The 11614-nt window shown below is 61.0% G+C and overlaps 1 protein-coding gene across 1 annotated transcript; it reads left to right on the plus strand.

Annotated features, from left to right (window-relative positions):
• The first annotated feature begins 257 nt into the window (after positions 1–257).
• EPO (erythropoietin) lies at positions 258–9371 on the plus strand. The gene is given in 6 exon segments (XM_034073494.1): positions 258–276; positions 6097–6127; positions 6129–6225; positions 6314–6424; positions 7654–7817; positions 9233–9371. Coding segments are annotated over 6 exon segments (561 nt in total).
• Positions 9372–11614: the final 2243 nt, after the last annotated feature.

Here is an 11614-nt window from a genome sequence, read left to right on the forward strand (position 1 = left end):
GCTCCATGCGAGCACCTCGTCCGTGGCTCTGCCCCACATCGCCCCACGGAGACGGGGGGGGCCCCCCCCGAGCAAGGAGGAGGAGGAGGAGGAGGAAGAGGGGGGGGCCCATAGGGGGAGGCATAACTCGGCTATTCATATACGGGTGTGTAGGGAGGCGCCGTGTGCGTGAGGGGGGTTATGGGGTGAGGGGGAGACCCCATGGCAATGGGGACACCCTATGGGGGCATCTCTATGGCAATGGGGACACCCCTACAATGGACTTGAATGGACTCGGCTGCATACACACAGAAGGACACCCCCATGGCAATGAGGACACCCCCATGGGGACACCCCCATAGCATCCTCAGTGCCCCCCCCCCAATGGACTCGAATGGACTCGGCCACACACACACAGAAGGACCCCCCCATGGGGACCCCCTCATGGCACCAAGGACCCCATAGCATCCTCAGTGCCCCCCCTACAATGGACTCGAATGGACTCAGCCGCACACTCAGACAAGGACCCCCCCATGGCACCAAGGAGCCCTCCATGTGGACACCCCCATGGCAACGAGGACACCCCCATGGGGACACTCCTATGACACCAATGACCCCCCCATGGGGACACCCCCCATTGCACCGAGGACACCCCCATGAAGACACCCCCATAGCAACGAGGACCCCCCCATGGACACTCCCATGGCACCCTCAGTGTCCCCCCCTACAATGGACTCGAATGGACTCGGCCACACACACACACAAGGACCCCCCCATGGACACTCCCATGGCACCCTCAGTGCCCCCCCACAATGGACTCGAATGGACTCGGCCGCACACACACAAGGATCCCCCCATGGCAATGAGGAGACCCCCATGGGGACATCCCTATAGCACCAAGGACCCCATAGCATCCTCATTGCCCCCCCCCCCCACAATGGACTCGAATGGACTCTGCCGCACACACACAGAAGGACCCCCCCCATGGCAACGAGGAGACCCCATGGAAACACCCCCGTGGCACCCAGGACCCCATAGCATCCTCAGTGCTCCCCCCTACAATGGACTCGGCCGTATACAGACACAAGGACCCCCCTATGGCAACGAGGACACCCCCATGACAACGAGGACCCCAATGGGGACACCCCCATAGTACCCTCAGTGCCCTCCTACAATGGACTCGAATGGACTCGGCCGCACACACACAGAAGGACCCCCCCATGAGGACACCCCTATGGCAACAAGGAGACCCCATGGACACCCCCATGGCACCAAGGACATCCCCATGGGAACACCCCCATGGCACCGAGGACCCCCCCCATGGGGACCGCCCCATGGCACCCTCAGTGTCCCCCCCCACAATGGATTCGAATGGACTCAGCCGCACACAGAAGGACCCCCCCATGGGGACCCCCCATGGCAACGAGGAGACCCCCAATGGGGACACCCCCATGGTACCAAGGACACCCCTATGGAGACACCCCCATGGGGACATCCCCAAGGCAACAAGGAGACCCCATGGGCAACCCCATAGCACCAAGGACACCCCCATGGGGACACCCCCATAGCATCCTCAGTCCCCCCCCCACAATGGACTCGAATGGACTTGGCTGCACACACACAGAAGGACCCCCCCATGGCATCAAGGACCCCCCCCATGGGGAACCCCCATGGCAATGAGGACACCCCATGGAAACACCGAAGACCCCCCCCTATGGGGACACCCCCATAGCATCAAGGACACCTCATGGAGACACCCCCATGGGGACACCCCCATAGCATCCTCAGTCCCCCCCCCCCACAATGGACTCGTCCGCACACACAAAGAAGGACCCCCCCATGGCAATGAGGAGACCCCCATGGCACCCAGGACCCCCCCATGGGCACAACACCATGGCAACAAGGACCCCCATGGGAACACCCCTATGGCACCCCAAAGCCTCAGTGCCCCCCCTACAATGGACTCGAATGGACTCGGCCGCATACACACACAAGGACACCCCCATGGCAACAAGGACCCCCCCATGGGGACACCCCCATAGCATCCTCAGTCCCCCCCCCACAATGGACTCGAATGGACTCTGCCACACACACACATAAGGAGCCCCCTATGGCACCCAGGACCCCATGGCACCAAGAACACCCCTATGGCACCAATGACCCCCATGGGGACACCCCCATGGCACCAAGGACCCCATAGCATCCTCAGTGCCCCCCCCACAATGGACTCCAATGGACTCGGCCGCACACACACAAGGACCCCATAATAAACCCAATGACAGCGGTGACGTTTTGGGGGCGGAGCCTAACGGAGTGGGCGGAGCTTAAAGGGGGCGGAGTCCAATGAGGTGGGCGGAGCCTAAAGGGGGCGGGGCCTATGGGTGGGCGGATCTATTAGCTACAAGGGGGGGGACCCCCAACTTCCTCCGCGTCATTGGTGACCTTTGGGGCAGGAAACCCCCCACGTCACCATGGGGGGGGATGGGAAGGGCCGGACGCCACCACTGCCCCCCCGGTGTGGGGGGGTCCTGGCCCCGCCCCCCCCGCCGCCCTTTGTCCCCTCTGGCGCCTGGGGCCGGAGCCTCTGTGCGGATCCGCACGTAGGGTCCTGGCATGGCCCCAACCCCCCCCCTGCCCCTCCCCCCCCTGCCCCATAACGGGGGGTCCCCACCGGGGTCACCCCCCCCCCCCATCCCCCCCCCCCCGGGTCCTATTGTTTGGGTGCGTCCGGTGGGGGGGGGGGCATGGACACCCCCCCCCGTATACACGTGTGTGGTTGGGGCCACTGTCCTCGGGTCACCCCGGGACTGGTGTGGGGCTCATGCACAGCCTATGGATGTGGGGCCTGCCCCATAACCTGCCCTATATCCTGCCCTATATCCTGCCCCATATCCTACCCTATATCCTACCCCATAACCTGCCCTATATCCTGCCCTATATCCTACCCTATATCCTACCCTATATCCTGCCCTATATCCTACCCCATAACCTGCCCTATATCCTGCCCTATATCCTACCCTATATCCTACCCTATATCCTGCCCTATATCCTACCCCATAACATGCCCTATATCCTGCCCTATATCCTACCCTATATCCTACCCTATATCCTGCCCTATATCCTACCCTATATCCTGCCCTATATCCTACCCTATATCCTACCCTATATGCTGCCCCATATCCTACCCTATATCCTACTCTATATCCTACTCTATATCCTGCCCTATATCCTACCCCATATCCTACCCCATATCCTACCCTATATCCTACCCTATATCCTACCCCATATCCCATTCCCTGACATGGGTCCTACCCCATATCCCATATCCCATTCCCTGTCTGCCCACATCTCATCCCATATCCCTATGGCCCCATCCCTGTCTTGGTGTCCCCATGTCCTTATGTGTGACCCCATTCCCATGTTAACCCCATCCCTGTGTCCCCATCCCTGTCTCCATCCCCATTCACTCCCCACTATCCCATCCCCATTCCCATCCCCATTCCCATGTTAACCCCATCCCCATTCACTCCCCATATCCCCATTCCCCTTCCCATTCCCATTCCCATCCCCATCCCCATGTTAACCCCGTCCTCGTGTCCCCATCCCATTCCCATCCCATCCCCATTCACTCCCCACTATCCCATTCCCACTATCCCATTCCCATCCCCGTCCCCATTCCCATGTTAACCCCATCCCCATTCGCACCCCATAACCCCATTCCCATCCCCATCCTAACCCTATCCCATCCCATTCCCATCCCCACAATCCCATTCCCACAATCCCATTCCCATTCCCATGTTAACCCCATTCCCATCCCATTCCCATCCCTGCTCCATCCCATTCCCATCCTAACCCTATCCCATCCCCATTCCCATGTTAACCCCAATCCCATTCCCATTCACTCCCCAATATCCCATCCCTGTCCCCATTCCCATGTTAGCCCCATTCCCATCCCTATCCCATTCCCATGTTAGCCCCATTCCCATCCCATTCCCATCCCATGTTAACCCCATTCCCATCCCCATCCTAACCCTATCCCATCCCTATCCCATCCCATTCCCATCCCCACAATCCCATTCCCACCCCATTCCTCCCCCCCCCCCCCCCCGCAGCCTGCCCGGCGCCGGCCCCGTTGCCGTCGGTGGCCCGTGGCCAGTGCAGACGTGCCTGGGGCCAGCGCGGCCCTTTCCTCGCTGGGGGGGGGGGGGGGGGGGGGGGTTCCCGTCCGGTTCCCCCCCCCCAACCCCCCCCCAATGGGATCTTCCGGCCCCGAGGCCCCTCGGATCAAACATTAACCGGGGCCGGGGGGACCCCCCCCCTGTGCCATGAGCAGCAGCCATGGGGGCAGCGGGTGAGCGCATTCAGGGATAGGGGGGGGGTCCTATGGGGTGGGGGGTCCTATGGGGGGATATGGGGTGGGGGGGGGTCCTATGGGGGGGGGGCATCTGGGGGTCTGGGTTCATTCATAGCAATGGGGGTCGGGGGGGTCTCGGGACCTTGGCTCATTCATGGCAATGGGGGGGCACCCACGTGGTGCAGGGACCCCAATTGGGTTCATTCATAGCAATGGGGGGGGACCCACGTGGTGCAGGGACCCCAAGGGTTGGGCTCATTCATGGCTATGGGGGGGATATGGGGTTGGGGGGGTCCTATGGGGGGGGGGGGCACCGGGTTCATTCATTGCAATGGGGGATGTGGGGGTCCTGGGGGGGGGGGGCAGCCGGGTTCATTCATGGCAATGGGGGGGCACCCACGTGGTGCAGGGACCCCAAAGGTTGGGTTCATTCATGGCTATGGGGGGGGGGGGTACCGGGTTCATTCATGGCTATGGGGGGATATGGGGTGGGGGGGGTCCTATGGGGGGGGGGGGCATATGGGGGTCTGGGTTCATTCATGGCTATGGGGGGAATATGGGGGGGGAGGGTCCTGCAGGGGGGGGGGGCAGCAGGGTTCATTCATAGCAATGGGGGGTATGGGGGTCCTATGGGGGGGGGGACACACCGGGTTCATTCATTGCAATGGGGCTTGGGGGGGTCCTGGAGGGGGAGGGGAGCGGGTGAGCGCATTCAGGGATAGGGGGGGGGATATGGGGGGTCCGATGGGGGGGGGGGGCAGCCGGGTTCATTCATAGCAATGGGGGATGTGGGGGTCTCGGGACCTTGGTTCATTCATGGCTATGGGGGGGATATGGGGTGGGGTGGGTCCTATGGGGGGGGGACGCACCGGGTTCATTCACAGCAATGGGGGATGTGGGGGTTGGGGGGGTCCTGGGGGGGGGGGGCAACCGGGTTCATTCATGGCTATGGGGGGATATGGGGGTGGGGGGGGTCCTGAGGGGGGGGGGCACCTGGGGGTCTGGGTTCATTCATAGCAATGGGGGATGTGGGGGTCCTGAGGGGGGGGGCAGTCGGGTTCATTCATGGCAATGGGGGGGGACCCACGTGGTGCAGGGACCCCAATTGGGTTCATTCATAGCAATGGGGGGGGATATGGGGTGGGGGTGGTCCTATGGGGGGGGGGGGGAAACGGGTTCATTCATAGCAATGGGGGGGATATGGGGGTTGGGGGGTCTCGGGACCTTGGTTCATTCATGGCTATGGGGGGGCACCCACGTGGTGCAGGGACCCCAAAGGTTGGGTTCATTCATGGCTATGGGGGGGATATGGGGTGGGGGGGGTCCTATGGGGGGGGGCAGCCGGGTTCATTCATGGCAATGGGGGGGCACCCACGTGGTGCAGGGACCCCAATTGGGTTCATTCATTGCAATGGGTTTAAGCCTCTATGGGAGGTTCCATGTATATGGGGGGGGGTCATTGTTTGGGGGGTCGCTTTGGGGGGTACAAGGGGGGGGTACAAGGGGGGGGCACCCATTGAGGGGACCCCTAACTTGGCTTCATTCATAGCAATGGGGGACATGGGTGTGGGGTGTATGGGGACCACCCACACATGGGGGGACCCCAAGGGTTGGGTCCATTCATTGCAATGGGGGGGGGGGGCTGTTTGGGAGATCCCATGTACACGGTGGGGGGGGTCCCTGTTTGGGGGGGTCTCGGTATAAGTGGGGGGTGCCCATTCATAACAATGGGGTTGATCCCCCCCCCCCCCCCCCCCCCCCAGGGCTGTGGTCGCTGCTGCTGCTGCTGCTATTGGGGGTCCTGGGGCACCCCGAGGGGCCCCCCCCCCCTCTGCGACCCCCGCGTGTTGGAATGGTTCATTCTGGAGGCTCGGGACATGGAGAAGGCGCTGGTGAGGGGGGGGGAGGGGCAATGGGGGGGGGGGGGGACACCCCCGTGCTGGGGGTGGTATGGTCCATGTCCCCCCCCCCCCCCCACAGGTTGGTTGTGGACCCCGATGTGAGCTGCCCGAGGCGCTGCCTGTGCCATACCCAGGAGTGAACTTCAATGAATGGCCGAGGCTGGAGGTGATGGGGATGGGGGGAAATGGGGTAAAATAGGGGGAAATAGGGAAAAATGGGGGGAAATAGGGGAAAATAGGGAAAAATAGCGAAAAATGGGGGAAAATATGGGGAAATAGGGAAAAATAGTGGAAAATGGGGGGAAAAAATTGGGGAAATGGGAAAAAATGGGGGGAAATAGGGAAAAAAAGGCGGATATGGGGAAAAATAGGGGAAAAATGGGGGGAAATGGGGAAAATAGGGAGAAATGGGGAAAAATATGGGGGAAAATGGGGCGAAATAGGGAAAAATAGGGGGAAATAGGGAAAATAGGGGGAAATGGGGAAAATATGGGGGAAAATGGGGCAAAATAGGGAAAAATAGGGGAAATAGGGAAAAATAGCGGAAAATTATGGAAATAGCAGGAAATGGGAGGAAATAGGGAGAAATATAGGGAAATATGGGGAAATAGGGGAAAATAGCTGAAAAAAGGGCAAATAGGGGAAGTATGGGAAAATTAGGGGAAATAATGGAGGAAATGGGGAAAAATGAGGGTAATGGGGAAAGCAATTGGGGTCAATGGGTTAAACTGGGAAAGCAATGGGGGGAACTGTGGAAAGCAATGGGGGTCAATGGGGGGACTGGGGAAAGCAATGGGGGTCAATGGGGGGAACTGGGAAAGCAATGGGGGTCAATGGGGGGACTGGGGAAAGCAATGGGGGGACTAGGGAAAGCAATGGGGGTCAATGGGGGGAACTGGGAAAGCAATGGGGGTCAATGGGGAAAGCAATGGGGGTCAATGGGGGGGAACTGGGAAAGCAATGGGGGGGAACTGGGAAAGCAATGGGGGTCAATGGGGGGAACTGGGGAAAGCAATGGGGGGAACTGGGGAAAGCAATGGGGGTCAATGGAAGGAACTGGGAAAGGAATGGGGGTCAATGGGTTAAACTGGGAAAGCAATGGGGGGTAACTGGGAAAGCAATGGGGGTCAATGGGGGGGACTGGGGAAATCAATGGGGGTCAATGGGGGTAACTGGGAAGCAATGGGGATCAATGGGGAAAGCAATGGGGTCAATGGGGGGGAACTGGGAAAGCAATGGGGATCAATGGGGGTCAATGGGTGGAACTGGGAAAGCAATGGGGGTCAATGGGGATCAATGGGGGTCAATGGGGATCAATGGGGGTCAATGGGATATACTGGGATAAACTGGGATTGATGGGGGGGGTTCCCCTCCCCCTCCCCCTCCCCCCCCCGTGACCCCGCGGTGACCCCCGGGCAGGCGGCGGCGCGCGCCGGTGACGTGCGCGGGGGCGTGGCCTCGCTGGCGGCGGCGGCGGCGCGCGCGCGGGAGCTGCTGGCGGCGGACGCGCGCATGCGCCCCCTGCTGGAGCGCGCCAACAGCGGCGCGCGCAGCCTGGCGCGCCTGCTGCGGGACATGACTGCGCAGGTGCGGGGCGGGGGGGCGGGGCCAAGGAGGGACCACGTGATATGGGGGGCGGGGCCTATGGGGGGTCCATGTGTGCTATGGGGGGGGCGGGGCCAAGGAGGGACCACGTGATATGGGGGGGCGGGGCCTAGGGGGGTCTATATCTGCTATGGGGGGGCGGGGCCTGTGGGAGAGACCACGTGATATGGGGGGTCCATGTGTGCTATGGGGGAGGGGCCTATGGGAGAGACCACGTGTGATATGGGGGGGTCCATGTGTGCTATGGGGGGTCTATGTGGGCTATGGGGGGGCGGGGCCTAGGGGAGAGACCACGTGTGATGTGGGGGGGCGGGGCCAAGGGAGGGACCACGTGTGATATGGGGGGCGGGGCCTGTGGGAGACCACGTGTGATATGGGGGGGCGGAGCCTATGGGAGAGACCATGTGTGATATGGGGGGGTCCATGTGTGCTATGGGAGGGTCCATGTCTGCTATGGGGGTGTCCATGTGTGCTATAGGGGGGTCTATGTGTGCTATAGAGGGGTCTATGTGTGCTATGGGGGGGTCTATATCTGCTATGGGGGGGGCGGGGCTATGGGGGGGTCCATGTGTGCTATGGGGGGGTCTATGTGTGCTATGGGGGGGCGGGGCCTATGGGAGAGACCATGTGTGATATGGGGGGCTCTATGTGTGCTATGGGAGGGTCCATGTGTGCTATGGGGGGGTCCATGTGTGCTATGGGGGGGCGGGGCCTATGGGAGAGACCACGTGTGATATGGGGGGCGGGGCCAAGGGAGAGACCATGTGTGATATGGGGGGGGCGGGGCCTAGGGGGGGGGGGTCCATGTGTGCTATGGGGGGGTCTATGTGTGCTATGGGGGGGTCCATGTGTGCTATGGGAGGGTCCATGTGTGTTATGGGGGGGTCTATGTGTTCTATGGGGGGTCCATGTGTGCTATGGGGGGGTCTATGTGTGCTTTGGGAGAGTCCATGTGTGCTATGGGGGGGTCCATGTGTGCTATGGGGGGTCCATGTCTGCTATGGGGGGGTCCATGTGTGCTATGGGAGCATCCATGTCTGCTATGGGGGGGTCCATGTGTACTATGGGAGGGTCCATGTCTGCTATGGGAGGGTCCATGTGTGCTATGGGGGTGTCCATGTGTGCTATGGGAGGGTCCATGTGTGCTATGGGGGTGTCCATGTGTGCTATGGGGGGTCTATGTCTGCTATGGGGGGGTCTATGTGTGCTATGGGGGGGTCCATGTGTGCTATAGGAGGGTCCATGTCTGCTATGGGGGGTCTATGTCTGCTATGGGAGCATCCATGTCTGCTATAGGGGGGGGGGTCCATGTGTTATGGGAGAGTCCATATAATGCTATGGGGGGGTCATAGGGTCCTGTTTATCCCTGACCCCATTGTCTCCCCCCCCCCAGGTCCCCCCCACATCCTCCCCCCCCCCGTCAATGGCAGGTCCGGAGCCTGGACAGGCTCTTGGCCGTTCACAGCAGCTTCCTCCATGGCAAGGTCAGACTCTTCCTCATGGACGCCTGTGGGCAGCCAATCAGGCACTGAGGTGGCAGGCGGCAGCCAATCAGCTGTCAGCACGTGATGACGGCAGCCAATCACCTGTCAGCATGTGCCTGATGCAGCCAATCAGCTGTCAGCACGTGATGACGGCAGCCAATCAGCTCTCAGCATGTGCCTGATGCAGCCAATCACCTGTCAGCACGTGATGATGGCAGCCAATCAGGCACTGAGGAGGCAGACGGCAGCCAATCAGCTGTCAGCACGTGATGACGGCAGCCAATCAGCTGTCAGCATGTGACTGATGCAGCCAATCAGCTGTCAGCACATGCCTGATGGCAGCCAATCAGCTGTCAGCACGTGATGACTGCAGCCAATCACTCGTCAGCACGTGATGACAGCAGCCAATCAGCTGTCAGCACGTGATGACAGCAGCCAATCACCTGTCAGCACATGCCTGACGTCAGCCAATCACCCTTCAACGTGGGACAAAGCAGCCAATCACCATCGGGGGGGTGACCGGCAGCAGCCAATCACCTATAGGCAGTTGCCCATCCCCCCCCCCCCATCATCCCCTATGGCTCCTCCCCCCGGCACGTTGCACGTGCCGGCAGGTGACTGACAGCCCCGCCCCCTCCCTCCCCATTGGCTCCGGGAGCTGTCACTCAGGGGAGGCCCCGCCCCCTCGGCGGCCATGTCTGAGCACCCCCAGACGTGTGTGTGTGACCCATAACTTAACACTGTATTTATCTGAGCTCATTCAGTGCTTATGGCTCATTCAGAACAACTGGGACCCCCCCTGGACCCCCCCATTGCCTTTGGTACAGTCCCGGGACCCCCCCATTGCCTTTGGTAGAGTCCCGGGACCCCCCCATTGCCTTTGGTACCTCCCATTGTCTATGGGACCCCCCCATTACCTTTGGTACCCCCCATTGCCTTTGTTACCCACCATTGCCTTTGATACCCCCCCCCCATTGGCTTTGGAACCCCCCATTACCTTTGGTACAACCCATTGCCTTTGGTACCCCCCCATTGCCTTTGGGAACCCCCATTGCCTTTGTGACCCCCCCATTACCTTTGGTACCTCCCATTGTCTATGGGACCCCCAATTGCCTTTGGGACCCCCCCATTGTCTTTGGTACCTCCCATTGTCTATGGGACCCCCAATTGCCTTTGGGACCCCCCCATTGTCTTTGGTACAACCCATTGATTTTGGACCCCCCCCCATTGCCTTTGGTACCCCCCATTGCCTTTGGTACCCCCCATTGTCTTTGGTACCCCCCCTATTGCCTTTGGTACCCCCCATTGCCTTTGGGACCCCCCCATTACCTTTGGTACCCCCCCATTGCCTTTAGTACCCCCCCATTGCCTTTGGTACCCCCCATTGTCTTTGGGACCCCCCATTGTCTATGGGACCCCCACCATTGGCTTTGGTACCTCCCATTGCCTTTGGTACCTCCCATTGTCTATGGGAACCCCCCATTACCTTTGGTACCCCCCATTACCTTTGGGACCCCCCCATTGCCTTTGGGACCCCCCCATTACCTTTGGTACCCCCCATTGCCTTTAGGACCCCCCCATTGCCTTTGGTACCCCCCCCATTGCCTTTGGTACCCCCCCCATTACCTTTGGTACCCCCCATTGCCTTTGGGATCCCCCCATTGTCTTTGGGACCCCCCATTGTCTATGGGACCCCCCATTGCCTTTGGTAACCCCCATTGCCTTTAGGACCCCCCCATTGCCTTTGGGACCCCCCATTGTCTTTGGTTCCCCCCCATTACCATTGGTACGCCCCACATCCCCCCCCCCCCCCCCCCCCCACGTGGTCAGTGACCGGGGTCAGATAAGGTGCAACCAGACCCGGTGGCGCCGGGGCGGGGCCTGCAGCGAAGCCACGCCCCCTCCAAGGTTAACCAATCAGCGCTTCCCTCTGAAGCCACGCCCCCTCCAAGTACAACCATTCACCCCTATGAAGCCACGCCCCCTCCAAGGTTAACCAATCAGCGCTTCCCTACGAAGCCACGCCCCCTTCATTCACACACCACCCGAGGCCACGCCCCTTCCCACACAAACCACGCCCCCTCCAACCCCTGACCACGCCCCCTTTTCACGCCTACTGGGGGCAGAACGGGAGTGAGCGCTGAGGGGTGAGCATGGGGGGGGGGGGCAGGGGGGGTCAATGGGGGTTAAAGGGGTGGGGGGGGATATGTGGGGGGGGGGGGGCACCAGGAGGGGGTTGGGGGGGGCAATAAGGCATTAATGGGGGGGGGATATGGGGAGGGGGGGGGCAG

The sequence above is a fragment of the Melopsittacus undulatus genome (assembly GCF_012275295.1).
Source record: "Melopsittacus undulatus isolate bMelUnd1 chromosome 25 unlocalized genomic scaffold, bMelUnd1.mat.Z SUPER_25_unloc_1, whole genome shotgun sequence".
In the NCBI taxonomy this organism is placed as follows: Eukaryota; Metazoa; Chordata; class Aves; order Psittaciformes; family Psittaculidae; genus Melopsittacus; species Melopsittacus undulatus.